This window comes from Ictidomys tridecemlineatus, chromosome 5 (assembly GCF_052094955.1).
Source record: "Ictidomys tridecemlineatus isolate mIctTri1 chromosome 5, mIctTri1.hap1, whole genome shotgun sequence".
NCBI lineage: Eukaryota > Metazoa > Chordata > Mammalia > Rodentia > Sciuridae > Ictidomys > Ictidomys tridecemlineatus.
This window is the reverse complement of record NC_135481.1, coordinates 194,084,775-194,108,696: the sequence shown is the minus strand read 5'-3', so window position 1 is coordinate 194,108,696 and position 23,922 is coordinate 194,084,775. Positions and strand designations below refer to the sequence as shown.

Here is a 23,922-nt window from a genome sequence, read left to right as displayed (position 1 = left end):
GGACTCGGCCAGAGCCCCTCTCCTACTGGGCTTCATCGTGGGGAAGGCAGCGGCGTCCCCAGTCGTGGCCCTCGCCCGGGTTGAGTGCCCAGGCCCCCAGTCCGGGACCCCAGCCTCACCTTGGCCGCCACGGAGGAGTTGGGCTTCTCCAGCAGGTCCCAGAGCTTCTTCCGCTTCTCGGCGCAGCACGTGTTGTCGAACTCCTCGCCCTCGCGCTCGCGCAGCGTCTCGGCCTCGCGCTTGAGCTCCTCGTTCATCTGCTCCTTCTTCTGGTGGTAGCGGGCCTGGCAGCAGGACTCCAGGTAGATCTCGTCGATGCCCCAGTAGTCCAGCTCCTGGCTGAAGCTCAGCGCACACATCTCCTCCATCATGTGCAGCCGTCCGGTGCGGTAGAAGTTGAGGATGGAGGTGAAGGCGCCCGGGTGGCGGTCGAAGAAGTACTCGTTGTCGTCGAGGCTGTAGTCGTCGCACACCTCCAGCAGCGAGTCGTGTGTGTTGCAGTCCCGGAGCTTGCCCAGCCGAGTGCGGGGCAGGCGGTCCAGGGTGCGCCAGAGCACCTCGTGCGCCAGGCCCCCGACGTTGAGGCGGACGCGCCGCGAGCACGCCTTGCTCCGCACGATCTCCATGGGCTCGGGCGGCAGCGAGCTGGTGGAGCGGGAGCCATGCTTCGTCATGCCCGCCGGCATCGCTGGTCCGGCCGCCCCCGCCCCCCCTGCCCCCCCAGGCCGCTGTCACTGGACGGCAAGGCCCTCTGCCGCGGGGGAGGGGGGCAGGGAGCGCTGTGGGCTGCTGGGGTGCAGGGGTTCGCGCGGGCGGGCGTCACGGCCGCCTTCTCACCTCCATCCCGACGGCTGCAAGGCAGAAAGCGAAAGCGGACGCGGGTCAGCAAACCCGGAGCTGGGCATGGCTCCTCCCCGCCTTGCCACTGGGGTCCCCCGCAGACCTTGACCTTCGCGGTTTAAGCGGCTCAAGGAGGTAGGACGGCTGGACGCTGTCCCTCCCGCCGGTGCTGAAGTCCGCCCCACCCCGTGGACGGAGGGAGGGGCCGCCCTTGGGGCGGGGAGAGAGCCCCAGGAGGAGCCCCTGGACCCCCGGAAGCCCTACCCCGGGCTTCCGCGGCCCTGGAGCGACCTAGCCACTCGGGGCGCTGTCCGCCCCGTCGAGTGCTGAAACTCCCTTCCCCGTGGGTCTCTTGTTTGAGTCCTGAGCCTGGCCCCGCAATGTGGAGGGAGGGGAACAGCATGAAAAACTTTCTTCCTTCCTTCCTTCCTTCCTTTTTAAAATGACTTCTCATCTTCCACCTTCCTTTGCTGGAGATAACCAGGATGGGGGCAGGGGAATGGCAGAGGGTTTGCTTTTTCTAAATCTTTAAAGATCTGGGGGAGATTCTGGGGACTTCCAGATGCCCACCTGTCAGAGGTCACCGTGGGCAGCGTATTCACCTGTCCCTCTGCCCCGGAGCGACCCCTCTGCACATATCACCGGGGCACCTCGGGAGGTCGCTCGGGCGACTGGGTGGGCCCGAAAGACGCAAAGCCAAGCCCCTTGCGGGGTTCCGCCCCTCCCTCTGCGCCCCCTACCCCACCGCAGGAGGGGCACGAGGAGTGCTCGGAATCCGCCTGCTCCATCCTCCCCTCGCTGCTGCTGCTGCTCCTCCTCCTCCTCCTCCTCCTCCTCCTCCTCCTCCTCCTCCTCCTCCTCCTCCTCGCTCCTCTCCTGCGATGGCTTTTTATAACTCCGGGTTCTGCGCCTTTCCCCGGGCTTGGAAGGGAAGGGGTGGGGGAGGTGGGAGGCGGGGAAAGGAGCTGAATTTTCTGGCCTTTCAAAACGTGCCCTCCTTCCGCCGCTCACCGGTGATTTCGGGGGGTTCCCCGAGCCCACAGCATGTGGGGCACACGCCCTCATCCCTCGCCCCAGAATGGGGATCGCGCGTCGCCTCGGGCCCCAGCCCTTGCCCGCCCCCCACCCCCAGCTTGGAGCCGCGGAGCCCGGGCACACCAACAGGCCGAGCCGCGGCAAGCGAGCCCCCTGCCCGTGTCCTCCCGTCCCCGCGCCGCCCGCGCGCCCCAACACTCACCCCCAGGGCGGCCGCCTCCCGGGGCCAGGGACCGCGCATCGTCCCGGCCGCCCGGGCGCCCCCGCCCGCGGGCAGCGGCGGTCCCGGGGCCGGGCTGGGCCCGGCCTACCCGGGCCGGGCAGGCGACGCGCCGGGGCTGCAGGCGCCGCGGAGCCGGGCGCGCTCTCCGAGGCAGGGGGCGCGGGCGGGCGCGGGGCGCGCGGCGGGCAGGACCGCGGTCGGGCGGCGCCTCCGCCACCTCCCGCTCCTCTCGCTCGCCCGCGGCGGCGGCGGCTGCCTGGGCGAGATCAACAAGTCGGGCTGAGCTTCGGCGCCGCGCTCGCCGCGATTCTGTCCCGCACTTCGGAGCGCCGGGAGTCGGCACCGAGGCGGGACGGCGCCACCTGCGGGTCGGAAGCGCGCACGCCGCTTAACTCCTCCCTGCCCGGGCCGCCTGCCCGCGAGGCCGGGGGCGCGCGGGGGCCTGGGCCAAGCGCAGTCGCGGGGCCACCTGCCCTCCCCACCCCGCTACCTCCACAGCCTGCCCGCAGATCCCGCCTTCCCTCCTCCTGCCATCCCAGGGGCTGAGCGCCTACTGTGTGCAAGGCACCAACAGGCGTCTGGATACAGCTGTGAGCCAAACGCCAACATCCGGCCCCGTGGAGCTGCCTGGAGACAGACTATAAACAAAAGTGAATGAATGTGTCAGTCAGGAATCAGCGCAGCCGGAGAGCGAGCCGGGAGGGGGCTGGAGCTGGCGGGGAGGGCAATTTAAATAGCCCGGCTCTAGCCGGCTTGCATTCTAGATCCCCAAGATCTAATTCCAGAACGGGATGAGATTCTAGTAGCGGAGGGTGGACATGAACACCACGAATCAACATGGAGCGTGGCCGCTGGTGGAACCTGCGGAGAGGAAACACTGAGCAAGCTGGAGCGCGCCAGCGAGCTGGCTGCAGAGCCGGACTCATTCCTCCAGTCTTGAAGTCGGACAGCTGGTTCCTGGGAGGTCCTGGCATGTCAAGCCCGTGAAGGGCGCGTCTTCCCCTGGGGAGCCCTGTCCGGTGGGAAAGGATGCCCCAAACAACCGTGAACGGGGATACACCGGAGTCCGCCTGGAGAGGGCAGGGCCTGCGGCTGCCACAGCAGGCCAGCTGCTGGGGTTGCTGGTTTATTCTTTCACACACATATTTGCTGCCTGATGAATAAGTGCATGCTGGGGACACATCAGTGACACCCTGCACTAGTGGAGAAAAACGGAGCCAGACGTGGTGCCCCAAAGTCAGCCCCTTGCCCCCTCTGGCCCTTTTCCTCTCCTCCTCCTTTCTCTGTGCACAGTGGGTGCACCGCCGGGTTATATCTATTAGCCCATCCACTTCCTCTCAAGCCTCATCCTGATCCTTGTCCAAGGCACAGCCATCTTGTCTGCATGCATCTTCCCCTCTCCCTCCTCCGCCTTTGCCTCCTGGCCAAGCCCCCCCCCTCCAAGATCTGACATTTCATACACTGAATCCCGTCTCTTGTCTGCTCAAAACTCCCGGGATTTCCACTTGCTTTAGACTGGATCCGAAGCTTCTGACCTGATGCTCTGACCCAGCCCTGCCCTCCCCTCAGCTGGTGGGCCTGGGGGAACCGGGTAACTAAAAGCAAATTGTTTTAAATGATAAAGAGTAAGACCTTGGTGAGTGTTTTAAAGGAAATTAGCTGCATGGTGGGGTGCAGCGGGATGATCTTGACCTGGGTGAACAGGAAGGGCCTCTTGGAGAAGGACAGGACTTGGAAGATAGGAGGGCATGGCCGGGCGGAGGACGAGAGAAGGCGGTTCTGGGCAGAGGGTCCAGCAAGGCGGTGCTCTGGGCGGGAGAGGGGGGTGGATTGCAGGAGCAGCAAGACAAGTGGCTGGAACAGAGGAAGCAGGCGAGTCTCCACTGGGTGGTGAGGGCTTATGTGGCCATGGCCAGGACCTGGCTCTCACCCTGAGCCAGAGAGGGCCTTAGGCTGGACTGGAGAGCACCCTGGAGAGCACCCAGGGGACAGGGGTGGGAGTGATACCAGGGAGGAGTGGCTGGAGGTGTGGAGAGGGGCTCGGCTTGAATTTCCAAGGCAGCGCTCCCAGCATTTAGCTCTCAGTGTCCCTCTGGCTTCACGATGGCATTCCCTGGGTAAGGTGTGGCTCTCAACTGTCCCCACCCACTGAGCCAGACAGCTGAAGGTGACCCCCTCCCGGAGATCTGAGCATTTCCACAGGAGGCTGCAGAGAACAAAGCCTCCCTGTCTAGAGGGAAAAATTACTTGGGGATGGTGAAGTACCCAGGTCACCGCAGCTTACAGCCACCCAGGTCCACCTAAATGTCACCAGAGGCGCCTGCCTTCCTTCACTCCACGGAGCCAAGGTGTGGGCATGGAAGTTTGCTGGGTATCGACTACAAATAGCCCCTGGAGGCTCCAAGCAGATGAGGTGGCTTCCAGATGAGGAAACTGAAGCTCAGAGGTGGCACCATCTTGCTGGCAGTGCCTGGCGCAGCTAGGAGGGAGACCTTGCCACCCGACTCCAAATCACTGGGCCAGACAAGTACCAGCGCTGCCTCTGCAAAGCCCTCCGCCCATCAACTCGTGTGTTGTCTCATGGAATCACCCAGGCATTTCCTGAACGTCCATATGGGCCTGGCGTGGGCTTCGGTGCTGGGAATGGAGGGTGAAGAAACGGACAGGGTCCCGTCCTCATGGAGCTACATTCCTCTCGGGCCAAGGCCAGGAGCCTGGAGGGAAACTTGACACGTGGGGTTTTTTCCTTCTGTTGTTCTATTCATTTATTTTTTCCCTTTCCTCTCCCCTCCCTTCCCACCGCCTTCCCCACAGACAACACTTGTCCAGCACTGGCCGCCTTCTGTTGGTCTGGGTGAGTCCTGGAAAGGTGTGCTTGTCGTGATTTTGTGCCTGTGTCATCCTATGGACACAGTGTGTGCCACAGCTCTCGGCCTATGGCTTATTGTCCTCCAAGAGCTGTCCGTGCTGCTGGGACTACGGCCATCCACCGTTCCCAGTGGCTGCACAGTTGTCCAAGGTGATATGTCCCCTCTTCACTGTCCACCGTCGCAAGACCCCGCAGAGGACCTTCAGCTCCAGACCCACAGACACACCTGCACAGCCCCTCCTACGCGACTGCCGTGGACCAGCCGACGGCTTTCAGAAGCATTTCCTGCGGGTTTGGATCTGATGCCTTGGGAGATGTGTCCACACTCAGCTGAGCTCACCCAGTGTCCCTGCGTCTCTCCACAGGCTCAGGAGTCCCCACGGCTCAGGCTCTGCTAACGTTAGCTGTTACCCAGATATCTAAATCTTGACAGTCTAACATATGCAAAGTAACATCTCAGTGTATTTAAATTTGCATTTGTCTGATTACTAATGAGTCTGAATTCTCTTCTTAGGCTTGTTGTGCAGAAGTCTAACTGCCAGCACACCCCCCGCCCATCTTTCTGCTGGGGCTCCTGCTTTATTTTCGTTTTTGCTTTGGCTGGTTGGTTGGTTGGTTGGTCTGTACTGGGGACCAAACCCAGGGGGACTTTTAACAGTGAGCCCCATCCCCAGCCCTCTTTTATTTAGAGACAGGGTCTCCCTGAGTTGCTTAGCGTCTCCCTCTCCTGGCTAACTTGCTGAGGCCGGCCTAGAACCTCCGATCCCCCTGCCTCGGCCTCCCAAGCCGCTGGCACCATGACCCCACAGGCTTGTTTTGTTGTTTGGGTGATTTGCAGGACTCCTTTGTAGGGTCTAGATTTTAAGTCCCTTGTTGACTTTAGAGATTGCAAAGACCTGTCACTTCTCTTATTAGCTTTGTCCCTGGTGTCCTTCATTAAAGAAAGTTGCTTTCTTTCATGTGACAGAACAATTTGGCTTTGCCTGCACAGTTGGGCTTTCGAAGGTCTTGGGCCCTCCCCTGCCCTAAGTCACGAGTATCTTTGTCCATTACCTTTCCGTTGCTGTCTTTTGCTCCAGGTCCCCCCTGGGACACGTATGTATGACATACCTGCTCTCTAGTGGGACGCGGTGGGACTTCCCCCCCAGGTTAGCTGGTCTTCAGAAATCCGCTCCCCGCGGGGCTGTGGCCTCCTGCCATGTGAAGCTTGGTGACTCTGTTTTAGCCTCACGTTCACAGCGGCCGGCACTGGGCCTGGGCCTCGCTCTGCTGTTCTCCAGCAAGCGCGCTGTGTGTCACCGTCATTCCCTCCATCAGGTTTTTAGTCCCTTTATTAAGGGACAGTCACTGTCCCCTGGCTCTCGTCTCTAACTCCTCGTCACCCTCTGACACCGACTCCTACCCGGGCCCCTCTGCCCCACAAGACCCCCGAGGAAGCAGAGCGTCCCTGGAAAGAGACCTGGGAAGCTCCAGAGCCGAAGCCACGTCCCTGGGAAGACGAGGAGGCAGTGTCTGACGTTTGCTGGGCCCGGCGATGAGCGCATGTCGCGTGTTCCTGACAGCCAGACCCGGGCTGCAGGGCCGTCCTGCCGGCTCTAGTAGGCAGAGGCCAGGGAGGCTGCCGAGCGGCCCGCAGTGCCCAGGACGCCCCACCGCAGCCTGGAAACGCTGCTGGAGCAACCAACAGTGAGCACCTACTATGTGCTGCATGTTACCCTGGACCCTGAGGTCGCGTGGATCAGTCCGTCCCTGCATAAGTCCATAAACAAGCAAATACATCAACCAGAGCTTCAGACGGCGCAGCGAGGGGCAGAAACGGAGCAGGAGGAGGTGTCGGTGTGACAAGCCAGGCTAGCAATGTCGGGCTGGGTGGTCAGGGAAGGCTGCTGGAGATGTGAGGAAGCCCAGAGCCCAGGGAGGAGTCAGCCTCGGGGAGTCCTGGGGGAGGAGGCCCAGACAAGCCCAGGGAGCCGTGGGGGTGGGGCAAGGTACACAGGAAAAGTGACCAGGAGCTCTCTCCTGGTCTCCTCCTTCCTCCCTGCCTTTGATGAGGCGACCCCGGGCCATTTAAAGCCTCTGGTCAGGTATGCTGGTGTCTGTTTCTCTCCTTTTTAAAGGAACAGCAAGCTTGTGAGCAGTCCCCAGCCCTGGGCACAATCCCCTGTGCCCACAGCAGGAGTCCCGGGCTGGAGGTCTAAGGTGGGCGCTCTTTGACTGGCACAGTAATTTTTTTGAGTCAATATTTATTCAGGGGAGTTTGCATAAAAATATGAATTCCTGGATTCTCTTGAAAAATTAGAGGCTCTGGTTAACCCAGAGTAGGGTTCATTTGTGGCACCGCAACGATGAGTGTCACAAGTCTGGTGGCCCTTGAGTCACAGATGCTCCTCGAAGGCAGGACCTTGTCTCCTGTTGGCTGCAGTCCACACCCCACCCGAGTGTCTCCCACTGACTCACTTTTCTTGTTTGCATTGTCACCTGAGTCTGGACTCCTGGTGTGCAAAGGCCAGGCAGGTCCAAAGAGGTCACCTGGCCTCTGTGTCCCAGGCTCTTCACAGGGCTTCATGTGGAATTTTTATTTTCTGACTGAAAAGATTCCAAGTTATTTATCTATCTGTCTGTTGTTTCAGCAGTGCTGGGGATTGAACCCAGGGTCCCCAGCCGTTTTCCATTTCTCAATTTGAGACCAGTTCCTGCTAAGTTGTGGATCCTGGCCTCCATCCTGCAATCCTCGTGCCTCAGCCTCCCGAGTTGCTAGGATTTCAGGCCTGCACCACACACACCTGGCAGCAAAGACTAAGTTATGTGAAGACACATGCCCCTTTTTTCCTTACAATTTCCTGCCATTATAAGAGGAAGGACTCCCTGGAACAAAGCCCATTGCAGGGGAGAGAAAAGATGAGAATTAAAATACTGAGTCCTGACAATACCGTGACAGTTTCTGGATCCAGCCATGCCTAACGGCGGATTTCCAGTTATTCGAGCGAGTAGATGTCCCTTTTACTTGACCCAGAAGGAGCTGTCATTCTGTCATCTGTATCCCAAATAGCTCAACGATAACCGTCCTCTCCACCGACCAGAAATTCATCATCACATTGAGAAGAGCACGCGGGTGACACACCTCAGAGCACCTGCAGGGAAGGGTGCCCCACGCCGTGAGGCCTCAGGTGCAACCCTCTGAAGATGGGAAAGCTGAAAGGCTTGAGGAGGGGACAGCCTCCTGCTGTCAGCCACAAGGGGACACTAGGTTCCCATACCGGGTCTCGGGATGCCCAGGCCTGGGGGGCAGCCTGAGCGAGGTCCTCGGCCAGTCGTCCCGCGGGGAGCGATGCTTCCCCTACACAGTGCTGCCAGAGAGCGTCCTTTGAAGTCAGATCCTCTCCTCTTGGTCTCCGACACCAGCATCATTTATTCATGACCCCTGTGCTGCCTCTGGGTCTCTGCACATCTGGGCACAGCGAGGCCAATTAACCCCCCAGGAGAAGCGGCTCGGCCAGGGTGGGGGTGGGGGTGCTCGGAGGCTGCGCTGGGAGGCTCAGGGGAGGTCGTTAACTGCAAGTGGCTGTCACTCAGGACAGCTGCTCCTGGCGGTGGCCTTGCTCAGACAAAGCTCCAGCGGCCCCGGGGGTTTTTCCACCTCTCCTCTGTCCTGCTCCTCTTAGCCGAGAGGAGAAGGGAGGGAGGTGAAGCTGCCCCCCAGGAGGACCTCACACCTGTCGGGAGTCACGTGAGCAGGAGGGACACCTGGAGGGGGCAGCTGGCCCTGGTGGCGCTCCTGCCAGTGCCAGGCTCTGGGCCGGTGGCTCCGTCTCCCCCCACCTCTAGAAGAGCTTTTATGTTTAGTTGTGGAGGGCAGAGGCCTTCGCCTTACTGATCTATTGTTATTGGTGCTGAGGACGGAGCCAGGGCCCCACGTACCAGGCAAGCGCCCTGCCACGGAGCCCCAGGCCCGGACTCTCTCCTTCCCCCCAAGGCCGTAAATGACCAGGGAGAGCTCAGGGTCCCTGGCTCTGTCTCCTTGGGCTGAGCATGGAGCATGAGAACTGTCGGAACCAGACCCTGGGCCGGGGGTGACCTGGGTGTCTGCAGCCTTTCCTGGCCCGGCTTCACGCCCCCACGTCCTGGGGAGGGAACAAGCCTGGCCCCTGGGGACCCCCGCTGCCTCTCTGTCACCCTCGCCTGGCCCTCCCCGCTCTGGGCCCAGCCACACGGTGTCACCCCGTCCCCAGCCAGGCCCTCGACCCCTCCACACTCCTCCATCCGCCACTCGCCATCCCCCCCACCATCCTGCGCCCTCCTTCGTCCACCTCCATGTATCCGCCAGGTGCTCATCCAGGCCACTGTCCCCCCACGGGGCCACCCATGGGCTGCCCACCCTGCACCCATCTGCCCCTCCACAGAGCAAACGACCCTCCTCCCGACACCGCCCACTCATCTGTCACCACGGCCCAGGCAGACAGGGTGTCCTCCCCCCTGTCACCCACCCGCCACTCACCCCCACCCTCTACCCACCGCTCCCTGCCTCCCCCGCCACCAGCCTTGAGTCTGCCCCCCACCCCTGGGCCACCCACATTTGGGTGAGGCCTGCGCTCTCCCCGCCGAGCCCTGGTCTCTCTCCCGCCTGGGAGCAAAGGTGGGTTCCAGAGGGTCCCCGCAGAGGAGCCGCACAGACCTCTCTGGGCGGCATGTTCAAGGCCGCGGACTTCCAGGGTGTGCGGCCAGGCCAAGACGGAGTGCAGGGCAGGGCGGACGGGAGACGCTTCCAGCAACTAGAGGGGAACCGTCTGTCTCCAGAGGACGAGCTGGGCACACCAAGAGGCCCTGGGAAAGGGGCGAGTGAGCAGGAGGAGACCAGGGCCACACTAGAGCTCCCTGGCAGACCCCCAGGTGGCGCCCCATCAGTGTCCCCCCACACCTGCCCCCTCTGGTTCCCCCCATGGCCAGGGCAGAAGCCTGGTCCTGCCCAGCCCCGTGACCCTCGTGACGCCTCAACCTCAGAGCCAGGGCCGGCCTCCAGGACGAGGCGGAGGCCACTTGTCCAGTAGCACCTGCGAGGTCTGAGGGGCGCTGCGCTGGGAGGCAGCCGGGGAGGACGGTTAAAGACCACCATGAAGGAAGGGGCAAGCACAGGGGAGTGTGGTAAGAGGAGGAGGCAGTGCTGCGGCGGGAGTGTGGGCAGGAGAGTCAAAGGCCCTGGGGCAGGAGGCAGACTGCAAGGTGGGGACAGAGGCCTTTCGATTCTAGGTCAAGGGCGCTGAAGGGCTTTAGCAACCTGATCTTCACCTTCAAGAGTGGCCGCTGGCGAGGATGGAGCTGGAGGTCGTCCCCATCTCCACGGAGAGAGGCGCCTCTCCTCTCCCTCAAGCTTGGGAGTCGTCACGGGGCGTGTCCCTGACCCCTGCTGGGTCCCTCCAGCCTCTGGGCCCACTCCTTGCCGTCCCAGCCTCTGCCCAGACAGCCAGACCCTGCACGGACCCGCTCTGCATTTGGCCCCAGCTCATCCTGGCATGGACCCTGGGTGCCTGGCCAGCTCTTTGGCCAGGAGGCCGTGGTGGAGTGAGGCGGCTGAGCCAAAGGCTTTAGGAACAGGGCAGCTCCTGCTCCGGGGCTTTGACGGCCCTGGTCACCGTGTGCAGCTGGCGGACCCTGGGAAGAGGTGAAGAGAGCGGCTCAGCCGCGGCATCACCCGGATCCCAGCCTGCGGCCTCCCGCCAGGGCGCCAGCATGTGAGCCAAGTTGCCCTGGTGCTCCCGCCCACCCGCCACCCAGGAGAGCCTAGCGGAGAGTCCTGGCGACCCACAGGGTCCCTTCCCAGTCGCCTCGCCTCAGGACTGTTACCAAGCCACAGGCGCCTGGTGGCCACCGCCGCTCCCTCGGGTTGGGCTCCCTGGCCCCACGACCCTTGTGTTGCCACACAGCAGACTCCTGTTGGCCCTCCCGGCACAGATCCCAGGCGGCTTCCCGTCGCAGTCTGAGCCGCTCTCTGGGGAGCTGTGACGAGGCTGACGGGGGACACAGGGATTCAAACCCAAGCAGAGCCCCGGCCAAGCCACTGGGGTGTGGGGCCCCCAGGCAGAGTTGAATAGCCACGTCCCGGATTCTCTCAGTTACGTGAGATCCAGGCGTAGGTGAGGCCAGCCGCTTAGAGGTCTCAGTGTTCTTGGTTGGTTTCTCCAAGTCTCGTCCTCGTGACCACAAGATGGCTGCCATGGACAGGTTCTCACATGACAAGCGAGAGAGAGACAAGGAGGAGGAAAAGCCTCCCGTTGCTGAAGTTCCAGGGCTTTCCTGACCATCTCATTGGCCAGTGCCGGGTCACATGACCACCACTTGGCTGGCAAGGGTGCCTGGCACGGAAGCCTGACTTGGGCTTGTTTTCATCTGGAGGTTGCACCCGGAGCCGGCTACCATCTGAACAGACCTTCTTTGGGGCTGGGCTTGGCGTTGCCGGCCACCTGCCTCACCCACCGCGGCTCTGCTGTCACCTGACGCACCGTCGTGAAGACCCTGTTAGTTCCAAGGATCTGGGTGTCCAAAGGTGGCGTTCCTGTGCAATGTGGGTGCCCTGCCCTGTCCCTGTCCCTCTCGGGCCACCCTGGTCCTGGGAAGGTGCCGGGCCTCCAGCTGTCCCCCACTTGGCCCTCAGTGGCCTCACTCCCACATCTCAATGGCCACGGCTCCCACACCCTGTCTGTGAGGGCTTGGAGCTTCACGGCTCGCTGGGAAAGAGGAAACGCGGGCCGGAAGGCAGGTTCCACAAAACCAGGTTGTTTCCACTGGAAGGAAGGCGTGGCCTGCTGTCCTGCTCAGTCCCCCGGCCTGAGCAGAGGGACCAGGGGACAGGGCTTCTCAAGCGCACCTCTGCCTGGCCGGGCCTCCGCCTTCCCCTGAGCGCCCCCTGCACCTTCCCAAGGCTGGCGGGCTCGCATCCAGACCCGGCTCACGTGGCCACCTGCCTGGAGACGTCCCTGACTGCCCCAGGGCCACCTCAGGGCCACCTCTGCCTCCACCACCACCACGTCCCTCCTGCTGTCTTGGCTTCTCGGGCCTGGCGCTGCGCCCGCTCTGATCCGCTCTGGTGGCTTCTCGAGTCTCTGGGGCCTGGGCATGGAGTCTACGCCTCGGGCCTGGCCGCTCCCACACACGCAGGTGGGGGATCCTGCTGGGCAGTGGACTGTCCTTCCTCTCCCCAGAGCCTCCACGGCACCGGCCACCCGGCCTCCTCCCTGGTCCTGGAACCTGCCGGGCTGCCTGGTCTCCATGGCACCTGTCTGAACACTCTTCCTCAGACGCCCGGGGTCGCGCTGAGTGTTGGCTCCCCCAGCCCTTCTCCTCTCCAGCCCTGTCACCAACTGACACGCTGCGTTTTACTTCCTTACCCCGGTTCTCGGTCTCCCCCATGCGCCGCTCAGGATGTGAGGACGGGCTGATGGTCATTATGATGGGGTCTGTTTTGCTCATTGCTGGGCACCCACTGATAGAAGGGTCCCCGGCACATATCCGGTGCTCAAGATGAGCAGCTACTGAGCGGCAGCCACCCGGGGCCCGGGACCCTCCCACGGCACACGTTCCCACGGTGCCCGTGGTCACAGGGCTGGTCACAGCTGTCCACGCTGACACTGGGACACGTGTTCCTGACATGGAACAGCCTTCTGCTCTAGGGATGTTCAAATCTCTCAAAGACGGACACTAGAAGTGAGTGACAGATGTGTCCCTTAATGTCCAGACCTGACAAAATGAAATGCCGGGGTCTTCCTGCTGGCTTTACCAGCAGGGCCGTGAGGGATCAGACCCCGAGGGAGCTGTGTGGGTCAGCTTGAGCCACTGGGACGAACACCTGGGAAAAGCCACTTGGAGGAGGAAGGGGCCCCTTTGGCTCTGGAGGTCGGAGGTCTCAGTCCACGGCTGCTCGCCTCTGTCCTGAGACAGGACCTCCTGGCGGGACAGTGTGGCAGAGGAGAGCTGTTCAAGGGACGGTGGAGGGGAAGAGTCTGGGGACAAGACATGGCCCCCAAGGACCACACCCTGAAGGACCCACTCCCTTCAACTGGGCCCCATCTCCCACTGTCCCCCTCCCTGGTCCATCCAGCCGTGAGTCCCTGGGTCACCACCTCAGTGCAGCAGGAGCAGGGATGCAGGAGCCCTTGGGGAACGGTCCAGATCCAAACTGTGACAGAAGCCAAGCCCTGTCCCTGGAGCTCAGTCGGTTCCTGGTAAACAGGAGAGTGCACTGTTTTTATTGAGCAGCAGCGTGGTACCCTGGGGTGCAGCCTGGTGTCCTGGAGCAAAAGACTACATTTCCCAGCCTCCACTGCAGCAAGAGAGGTCAGGTGACTAAGGCATGACCAATAGCGGAAGCAGGCTTCTTTTTTTGTTCCTCCCTCCTTCTTGCTGTCTGGAAGGTGACAAAACAGCTGGACTCAGCCAGCCACACTTGTCCCTGAGGCTGCAATCCTGCCTACGGTGCAGGAGGGACCAGGAAAGAAGGGCCTGTGGCTGTGGAGACGCCACACCAGCTCCGGTCTCCTGTATCTGCACAAGAAGGAAATGTCTGCTGCTCCGAACGTGAACACGTTGACGTGCAAAACCTGCGGTGCTTCTGTGGGAGACCTCACCCCTTGATAAGATTCCACGAGAAAGCCACTGGGGTCCCTTTTCTGTTTTTGCCAAAGCAAACTCAATTCATCTCATGCTTTTCTATACTAAAACAAACGTGTGCATTCTGGGGGAGGACAGAGAAGATGCCGTGAATTTTTCGGAGACCTTTTCTTTTTGTCTGCTAGGGACCCTCCATTGGCCCCTCTGCTGTCAGCAGGAGGAGAGCACATTACTCACAGAAACAGAGTCTGTAACAGCAGAGAGGCCTGGCTGCATTTGAATCCTGAATCTACTACTTGTCATGCACATCTTAGACAAGTCACTGAACCTCTATGACCCTCAGTCTCTTTCTCTATATAAATGAAGACAATAACACACACCTTTGGAGGGTGGCTGGGGGAGTGACTGCATTCTGTTTCCTAGAGGCTCTGGCCCAGAGCAGGTTCCCTGTGCTCCCCTCCCAGGGCTACCCTGGCTTTCTCAGACCCGCCAGCCTCCTCAATGGATCAGAATCACACACAGACAGATCCACAAACAAGCTGGTTTAATCGATTTAGCCCCTTTCCACTCAAATGTTATGTGAAAATAGAATCTTTATTAAACGAGCAAGGCCTAGCAGTCACGCGGTGTTTACTAAGACACCAGGAACATCCAGGGCAATTACTTGGGGCCTGTCTGGAGAGGGGCAGGTGGCGCCCCCTGGTGGAGCACATGCCCCTTCGAGGCCCCCACGGGACAGTCCTGCTCCTGAGCCCAGACCTTGTGTGCTCACCAGGGAGAAGTGGCCGCCCGCGGGCAGCCCTGGCCTTGCGGGGCTCTGGGCCTCGGCCGTGGTGGCCGCAGCCCCTCCCCAGCCGCGTTCTTTTTCAGCCGTTTTCTATTTTGGGCAGTGAGCGCTGGCTGGCCATTACTGGCAGCAACCGGAAGACAAATTTAAATTTAAAAAGTGAGTCTGTCTAAAGGAGAATATTTGGAAAACAACTTAAAATACAGGAAAGGAAAAAAAAGAAGAAGAAGGAAGAGTAACAGCCAGCAGGGACAGGGCTGAGGGCCCCTCTCGGCGACCTTTCCGGGAGGCAGGAGGAGGGCGAGGCCCGGGCCTTCCTGGCCCTGCAGCCAGCACTGGGCCGCCCTCTCTCCCCATTCTTTAACACTTACTAAAGGGAAAAAAGGGAGAAAAGAAAAGTCGAGAAAAATTCTAAAGAGTGAAGCGAGAGCAGTTGACCCCTGCTCCAGCGCCTGGGCCGCGGGGGAGCCTCTTCTCCAGGAGCCGTTCCCATGACCTGCTCCAAGGAGGAGGGACCGGCCCTTCTTTGAAGGCAGGAGAGAACCCAGCCTCGGGGACAGCCCGGCCCAGCCTGGGGGGGTCCTCCCCGCGCACACGCCAGGCTGCAGCCGGGAGCTCCGGGCTCTTCCGCTGGCCTCCTTCCTTCCCCCCAGCAGCGAGGCGGCAGCGGGGGTTGCCATGGAAACCGGTCATCCTCCCACAGGAGGCTGCCGGCTCTGATTTCCTGCAGAGTTAAGAAGCAGCCGGCGGCGGGTCACCCAGGCGTGGAGATGGGTCCCCCCGGGGATATCCAGCCTCCTGCCAATCACACCGTCTGTCTGGGAATCTGGGGCTGCCTGGCGACAGAGGGCTGGGGAAGCCCCACACCCGCACTGCTCCAGGAAGGGACGGACCCCTGGGGCCTCTCCTGTCCACCTAAAGCCAGAGGACTAGCTCTGTGTCTGTGTCTGTGTCTGAGGGTGTGAATGCACACTCAAGCCTCTGGCTCTGGGCACTCCAAGGCCAGACAGAATGGCACCCCACCAGCCCTGGACCCCGAGGAACATGAGCCCATCCACCATTTGCTCCTAGAACAAGAAGTGTGGTCCCAGTTCGACCAGCTGATGAGCTGTGTGACCCCAGGAAACCCACTGCACCTCTCTGAGCCTGCTTTCCCATGTACAAAGAGGGCATCACCATCCTCTCTTCACAGAGACATTGTAAGGAACAGAAACCCGTGTCTGCTGGCCCGCCACAGCACCCCAGGGGCATCCGATGAGCAGAACCTGCGGCCACCATCAGGGTTCACAGGCTGTTTTTCTGAGGCAAAGGTTGGTTTCCTCACCGACCTGCTTGTTCAAAGGCCAGTGCAGGCAGGTCAGTTGGCTGGTTCCCACCAGATCCGTCACTTCTGCTCCTGTGACGTCACTTCTGGGAGCCTCAGACTCGGGTGCCCTCGGGGCCAGAAGGTACCGAGAGGCAGAGCCGGAGCCCGACGCTGGGGGAGCAGATCCCAGGCCCGGCCAGGCAGAGGGCAGCCCTCGGCTCCTGCGCGGTGCCCTGCGCAGCGCCCGGGTGTCAGGAGAGCTGGACGTGGGACTGCCTCCCGCAGACGGAGGGATTCAGACTAAGACCAAGTCCAGGGTCTCTGAAGTGTCGGCCAGGGAAACCGCCTGCGGTGGACAGTGCGCGGCAGGGATCGGCTCAGGAGCTCAGCCCCTCCCGTGCGCTGGCTCCTCAGCCACCTGGGGCCTGTCTCCTGGTCCCCGCGGCAGGGAAGCCCACATCAGAGGACTCTCCCAGAGCCCAGCGCTCCGCGAGGCCTAGGGACCACACCCGGCTGCCGCTCCTCGGAGATCCTTCTGTCTCTCAGGTGTCCCGTGGACGGTGGGGGGACTCTGTCCAGTGAGTGGGGCACCCAGGGAGGGAGGGGTCCTGAGGGACGCCTTAGCAATCGGGACAGAGCTGCGCTGTGGACACACTGCTGGGTCCAAGGGGCCTCTCCAGGCCAGCATCTGCTTTGACCGGCTTGGCCTGGACCACACTAGTTGTCAAGGGCTGGGACAGGGACCACCATGGAGCTGGGGGCCTGGCAGCAGGACTCATGGCCCTGCCCTGTCTGGATTAGCTTCAGGGGACATCACCAGGTGACAGGAGCAAGGCGAGCCGGGGAGGAGGAGTCCGGCTGCGGCTTGAGGTCTGCAGCGGCCCGAGCCTCTGCGGTCTTTCCTGCTGTGTCCTTTGCCGCTCCCGCCCCTCGTCCCCTCAGTGGACACAGCCTCTGGAGCAGCAGGAGAGGGCGATGCGGTGCAGGAAGGCAGAGCCGCGCAGGTCAGGGCCGGACGCGGAACCGCACAGGCACGTCGAGTTCCGGCTGCAGGAGGCCGAAGCCGTACCTGCTGAGGTCGAACTCGGGGACCTCCACGTCTGCGCGGACCAGCTCCAGGTCGCAGTGCGTCAGCACCAGGACCACGAACCTGCAGAGAGACGGAGCTGAAGGTGGGCCGCGCCTCTGGTCCGCCGGCCCCTGCTGAGCCGAGGCCCGAGGACGGGCTCTGGTGACCCGGGTTAAGCAGAGGTGGCCAGTGTCACTGCCACGCCTGACTCCACCCTTCCCTGCCGCCTGCCCGGTGGCTGCGCAGGCTTCCTGTGGAGATGGGGCACTGCAGAGGGGCGCCTGCTGGCCCCGAGTCCTGCAGCGGGGAGGAGCCCAGGCCCAGCTGTGGGGCTCTAAGCCCTGGGGCTTGGCGGGCCCCTCCTGCTCCTGCCCACACCCCTGGCCACTCCTGGGATGTTACTGTCGGTCCCACCTGTGTCTCGGTGACAGAGAAGCAGGCACTGCCCTCCCCAGACAGTATTGCCACAGGTAAGAAAACTGACCTCGTATACCCAGACGGGTGCTCCCTGCCGCCACCTTCCAGGACACTGTCCAGGGACTACGCAGAGCTACCACGCCTGGGACGCCATCAGTGTCCCCAGTAATGCAGTCACGGACTGACAGGCCCTGCTTACCTGCCTGACCACTCACACTAACTGTGGCCGGGACCTAACGCAGGACAGAGCAGACTCAGGAGGACGAGGAAGAGGGAAGGCCACTCTGGACAGGAGATCTGGGCTCTGTCACCTGCGGCATGTGGCCCTGGCCAGGTTTTGTTTTCACTGGGGGTGAGGTCCCCATCTGTGGGAAGGGTCCCTTCTGCCTGGGCTGCAGGGTGCCCGCGGTGAGTCCGCTGGGGCGAAGCTCAGGGCCCAGCCTGGACCCGGACCCTGGCATCTCCACTCGCCAGATGCCCGAGGGCGGCCCATGACCTGACCATCCAGAAGGCTTCAGACTGACCCCTGCCTGGCAGGGTGGCCGTGATGACCGAGAGGCTTTTGACCCTCGGTGGGCCAGACGTGGTGCTCAGCCTTTAGGACCCACGTCTCCTTTTTGCCTGTCCAAAAACCTGAAGAGGCAGGACCCCGCCCAGCTCTGCCGCAGCGCTCACTGGGAACCGTGGGCGCGATCAGCGACGGCCCCTCAAGGGCAGAATCGAGGACAGCACGGTGTCATCCGTGAGAAACTCCAGGTGAGCAAACCCGCCCGGCCCAGCCTGGTGTGCAGAGCCCCCAGGCTCACACCCCTGGCCCCCGCGGACGCCGACCTCCCCCTCTTGCAACCTGCGTGTCACTGGTCTTTACTGGGCTCTCCTCTCCCGAGCCGCTGAGGAGGCCTCAGCTGGGCGCCAACAGCTTCTGTCCCACGAGCCCTGGGCAGTTCTGCAGGATGTCACAGCGAGAGGACGTGGGATCACTGAAGCCCAGGAAGCGTCAGAGCGAGCGCCACCTGAACTCCATTCACCACTGGGAGAACCGAGACCAGGCTTCAGGTGCAGAGCCGTCCCCGGCCCAGCCTGCACCCTGGCAGCAGTGACACAGTGACAATGATCATTCAGCACAGCCTGCAGTTGTCACGACCCCCGGGACGCGGTTCTAACCAGCTGGGGAACAGGCTCCGAGGTCCCCCAGCTCGTGACGGCACAGGGGCCAGACAGAGAAACGTCATGACCCTGGTCCCATCGGTTGTGATCCCAGGGGAACGGAGGCACCTGGGTCCAGGCAAGAGTCACCAGGCTCTCAGCCCCAGAGGGGGACGCTGAAGCGAGGCCGGGTTCTGAACACACAGCAGCAGCTGCGAGGGACAGTTACGGGCGGCGGGACCCAGTGCCCAGCGGGCGGCATTCAGAACCCCTCTTGGAGGGACGCTCCTGCTGCCAGACCTGGTTATTACAAAAGGTCAGAAATCTGGCCTTTCATGTGAGCTCCTTCCGTCTTTAAAGACATTAATGAAGATGTGTGGGCAGGAGAGGACCCTCGGTCAGCTTGGAGCCTGCCCTCACTGCACCCTGCCTGGCTGAGCACTCGGTGTCTGGGGAGGAGGGCGCGGTGCCCCCGGGGACCCCCACTCACTGCTTGATGCTGCAGACGGCGTAGCCCCTGCCCAGGCACTGGTTGTGGCCCATCCCCCAAGGCACGCTGGGGTGCTTCAGCCGCTTCCGGTCCTTGTAGAAGTCTCTCTTCTCCGACCCGTCGGCGTTCAGGAACCGGTCGTACTTAAACGTCTGGAAATGGAGGAGGGCCCACTTTTAACCCCAACCCCAACCAGCGACCAGTGAGTGGATGGTCCACGAGAAATGAACGCGGACGTCCTCGCACGCTCGATGATCAGAGGGACGCGGCAGAAGTAAGGTCCACCAGGGGACGGCTACAGAGCCTCGGCGGAGGGTGAGGGTCTGACGGGAGGAAGGACTGCTGTGGCCGTGGAGCAAGCAGTGCACACGCGTGTGAGTATGCTGCCACGAGTCCATGAAGGAAGGACACAAGTGAGACACACTCCAAAAACAAGACGGTCAGGGAACTCTGGCACTAGAGGGGGGGACGACATCTTTCCTTTTTACTTTATGATCTGTGACCGTGGGGACGCACCACGAAGACTAGAGCGTCCTGAAGAGAGAATGGCACTCCCTCGGGCTGCCTGGGCAGGGGCAAGGCCACGGCACGTGAGCACCAGGCCCAGCAGAGGAAGGGCCGCAGACGTGCCCAGGGAGGCGGGCGAGCCCACCAGCTGGACAGTGGGTGGGTGGGTGGAGAGATGAGTGGGTGGAGGGATGGATCTCTGGATAGATGGATGGACGAATGGATGGATGAATAGATGGATGAGTAGATGGATGGAAGGTGGATGGATGATGATAGATGGATGGATGATAGATGAGTGGATGGATCTCTGGGTGGATGGATGGTAGATGGATGGATGGATGGTAGATGGATGATAGACGGATGGGTGGGTGGATAAATGGATGGATGGATGGGTATCTGGATAGATGTATGAATGGATGGATGGATGGAAGGTGAATGGATCTCCAGATAGATGGATGAGTGGGTGGATGGATGGATGGTGGATGGGTAGATGGATCTCTGGATAGATGGATGAGTGAATGGATGAGTGGATGGATGGATAGTGGGTGGGTGGGTGAATGGATGGTAGATGGATGAGTGGATGGGTGGATGGTGGATGGATGGATGGATGGATGGATGAGCAGATGGTGGATGGATGGATGGTGGAAGGATGAGTGGCTGGGTGGATGGTGGATGCATGGGTGGATGGGTGGATGGTGGATGCATGGGTGGATGGTGGACGGATGAGTAGACAGATGGATGAGCTTATAGCCTGAGATCTGCCATACAATAAGCAACTAATCTGTTAGCAACTGTGAAAGTTTGCTCCATCTCTAAGTCCAGGGAGAGGAAGAAGCTGAGAAACGGATAGACACAAAGTGGCCACTTAGGTAGCACTTGACGTGTGCCGGGTCCTGTGCAGCCTTTTCTCACGTGATCTCCCTGACAACCGTGCCAGGCAGGTGTCATGATGGGGACCATTCCACAGGTAAGGAAAAAAAACCACAGAGAGGCAAAGCATTCGAGGCAAGTTCACACAGCAAGCAAAGACACAGGAAGGATGCCACCCAGACCTAGATGTCCCCCAGGGCCCCTGGTGTGACCAACACCCCTGCCGTTTACCTCGGGATCCGAGTAGATGTCAGGGTCTCTCTGGGGACTCAGGAAGGGGAAGAGGAGGAGGCGGTCACCACGTCGCAGAGAGAATTCCCGCCCATCGGCCATGGGCATAGCCATGTCCACCACCACCTCCCGGGTGATGAAGGGTGCAGCTGTGAGCCTGAGGGTCTCATCCAGCACACTGTCTGCATGGGCAGTGAAGGGAGGGTCAGGTCAGTAGGCCGTCCTCAGGTGCCATGCCACCCTCATGTGACAAAGGAAGACCAAGAGGCTCAGAGAGGGTACACGCCTTGCCCACAGTCACGCAGCAAAGTGAAAGAGGCCGGATGTGATCTCTGGTCCCTCAGAGACCTTGAATGACAGGGGTCTGGTTCTGACTCCAAAGGAAGCTGTGAGCGGGGAGCCAGGGGGACATCAGAGTGCTGGGGGCGTGTATCTTTGCCTGCCCAACATCCCCGATCTGAAGAGTCCTCTGGCATTCCTCTGGGGACTACCCTCCTAGTCCAGGAGTCAGGATCCTGGCCCTATTCTTCACTGTGGAACTGGACTTTGATGGGCCAACCAGAGCGCTGCAATTGGTTAAGGATGGGCCTTTGACCCAAAGGGCCAATGAGACCAAGTCTGGGACTGTAGTTAGGAATGACTCGTCACAGAGCAGAAGGCGGTCAGTCTTGAGCTGTGGCAGCCAGCCACCTTGCCAACCCGAGACTGGACCAGCCTAGTGGAAAATGGGCTGAGAGGCGAGAGAGAACTGGTCTTGATGACATTGTTCAAGCACCTGGATCCACCTGTGCCTGAAGCCCAGTTACCTCTGGACTTTTCAGCTCAGTGCCCCAAATAAAGCCCCTCTTCCACTTCGGCCAGTTTATTTTAGATTTTCTGTCCCTTGCAACCAAACATCTCTACTAGGACCATGAGCCTCGGGGCAGGTGAGACTGGAGAATGGAGATGCCAGGACTCCAAAGACAGCAGGCTCTGGGGACCCTGGTCAGAGGACACTGACGGGCCCTCACATCCACGCTGGGAGACAACTCGGGCTTGGGGCTCTCCTGGAGGGTCTGCCATCTCACCGAGCACGGGCATGTTGTCTAGCACCTTCTGCGGGAGGGTGGTCATCTGTGAGCCGGGCTGCTCTGCTCCCCAGAGGACGCGCTCCAGCTCCCCGCGGACGGCAGCCAGGGCCTCGGGATTCTTGAGAAGAAAGAGGAGGAGCCAGAAGGCAGCAGGCCCCATGTTTCCCTGCAAGAGAAGGAGCCCGTTGCCCACTGTGACGGCCGGCTGGGCTGGTCTCGGCCGTGGGGGCAGCTCTGGCCAGGGAACGGGGCACTAGCAGGGTCTACTGCAGCCCAGCCACAGCCAGACTCTGCTTGGTGCTTTGGCCTAGCCCAGGACCTATCTCAGGGCCACTCCTGGCATCGCTGACCTTGAGCAGAATCCCTGGACCGAGGTCACGAGGAGCTCCTCAGAGCCCATCAGCAGGTGTCAGTCCTGACGGACAGGAGCATGGCTTGTCCGTCAGGACTACTGTGAACATGGGGGATGAGCAGGTCGCCGGCCCCAGTTTTCCCCACTCCCTAGATCCGCACCCTTTACCATGTGACTCCCATTCCTGGGAAGAGGCAGAGCACATCCCCTGTCCTTGAATCTGGGCTCAGCCCTGGGCTTGCCTTGGCCAACAGAACAAGGAGGAATTGGCAGGACAGCAGCTCTGAGCTGGCCCTAACAGACCTTGTGTGTTCCCGTGCCCCACAGACCCAAGTCCAAGAAGAGATGGGAAACACATGGCCTGCTGGGCCCCAGGTGGACCACGTTGGCCCTCAGACCTGTTAATTAAATGAAGGCTGATCAGAGACGCCACTGGGTCCTGGGGATGTTTGTTACACAGCAGCAGCCAACAGACACACCAGCCAAACAAAGTTTGGGACACAAAATTTCCTTATATGCTTTATCTGTCACACTTCTATTAGTCATCTGAAGAATAGGTACATGTGACTATTGTATTCATATAAAGGAAAATTGACGGTCACTGATGACTCTGAAAACTTCTAAGTTTTAAACAAAGCTTATTTGAAACTTCTCAATAGATAAATAGTTAAGAAAATCCATGGAATTTCTTGCTCCAAGGCTGAACACTTCCGTAAACATTTTGGCCTCCACCACCAGTGACCTAATGTGGACGGAATATGAAAGGCCTCAAGTGGAGGAAAGGATTGTGTCTATCATAAATGACCACCCTGCCCAAGCTATAATGAAATATGAAATCGTGACTCAATATCACATCTCCCCAGGAACCAAGCTCATTGCAGATACACGTGTGACCTGCACACGGCCAGGTCACATGCACGGGACATCTACTTCTGTGCTAACGTGACAGGGAAACGTGGGAATGGGCTCCGTGTCCATCCACGGGAAAGCCGCTGGATGCATGGTGAGCAGCCCTGGGGTGACCGCACATGAAGTCGTCAAAAACCCGTGCAGAGCCACCTGTGTGTGGGGACAGGAACTGGCTGTGGCCACCTGAGGAGGTACAGGACCTGGTCGGAGGGTGCCTCCGGGGCAGCGGGTGGAGGACAGGAGGACGGGGACGGGGACACTCTCTCTCCTTACACACTGGAACACTCTGGCAGATGCATGAGGGCGGAGGGTGACTTTACAGTGATCTGCAGTGACATGAGAGGCCCGCGACCCAATGCTGACTCAAGCAGAAGGCGGGGTGAGAGCCAGGGCGCAATCCTGGGGACGGAGAGGCCTTCCTGTCCTTCTGTCTGCATTCCTGTCCTTCTGTCTGCGAGCTCAGCACTAAGGAGGCGCCCCTCCCCGGCGCCACCCGGCCACGAAGCAGGCGCCACCATCAGGGCCTTTACTGAAGAGGAGAATAGAGGGGTCCTCCTGGCGCCCAGCGTATAGAGGTCTCCAAGACACCGGACGGAGACCTGGGCAGCTGGGCCATCCCAGCCCATGACTCTAAAGAGTCACCTCCGACTCCAGGCTAGCACCAAGCCCGGCTGAGGGTGATAAGAGACCCCTCCGGGTGGCCACGGGGCTGGCGAGCCTGGTGCAAGTGACCCCACATGGCCCCGAGCACAGAGCGGGGAGCTCCAGGGGACACCACTGTGCCGCCCGCCCCTCCCCAGGGTTGAGCACAAGTGGGGACAGCAGGCTGAGACCGCCAGGCCCCTCCCTGTCCATCACTGATGGCCGATGGCCCGCCGATGGCCCGGGGAGTGTGGGCGATGAATAATTCAGCGCTGGTGAGCGCAGCGCCAAGGCCCTGTTAACCGCCCAGTGGGAGGGGAACCCTCGGGCTCCCAGGACACAGCAAGAAGGCGTCCCACCCAACCACATAGATGTGCATGAGCGTGCGTGTGTGCAAGCCGCGAGTGTGGCCACACAAGGGATCCCGAGTTCAGCTCCCGTGGGGCCCTGCCTCAGCCGATTCCCTCCTGCTGCAGGGAAGCCCGAGACCTGAGGCTGCTGCTCTGTGTCATGGCAGTCCCTCGGGGTCCTGCGAGCCCCGTCCTAGGCCCGCGGCTGCAC

General features: G+C 61.1%; 2 protein-coding genes across 4 annotated transcripts in view; both read right to left on the bottom strand.

Annotated features, from left to right (window-relative positions):
* Positions 1-2,184, bottom strand: part of Kcnb1 (potassium voltage-gated channel subfamily B member 1) — an 82,705-nt gene extending 80,521 nt beyond the window's left edge. Inside the window, exons 1-2 of one of the 3 annotated variants that reach the window (XM_078051956.1) lie at positions 2,078-2,184; positions 120-851 (exon numbers count right to left, since the gene is read on the bottom strand). In XM_078051956.1, coding sequence (XP_077908082.1) covers positions 120-686 — 567 coding nt within the window. In that variant the 5' untranslated portion in view covers positions 687-851; positions 2,078-2,184. Of the gene's footprint in view, positions 1-119; positions 1,026-1,410; positions 1,599-2,077 lie in introns of those variants that run through there. The other 2 variants (XM_040273935.2, XM_078051957.1) reach the window with 2 other exon arrangements.
* Positions 2,185-14,092: 11,908 nt separating this feature from the next.
* Positions 14,093-23,922, bottom strand: part of Ptgis (prostaglandin I2 synthase) — a 32,724-nt gene continuing 22,894 nt past the window's right edge. Inside the window, exons 7-10 of the mRNA XM_078051955.1 lie at positions 21,456-21,624; positions 20,389-20,570; positions 18,781-18,932; positions 14,093-16,808 (exon numbers count right to left, since the gene is read on the bottom strand). Of these exons, the coding sequence (XP_077908081.1) occupies positions 16,664-16,808; positions 18,781-18,932; positions 20,389-20,570; positions 21,456-21,624 (648 nt within the window). The 3' untranslated portion in view covers positions 14,093-16,663. The remainder of the gene's footprint in view (positions 16,809-18,780; positions 18,933-20,388; positions 20,571-21,455; positions 21,625-23,922) is intronic.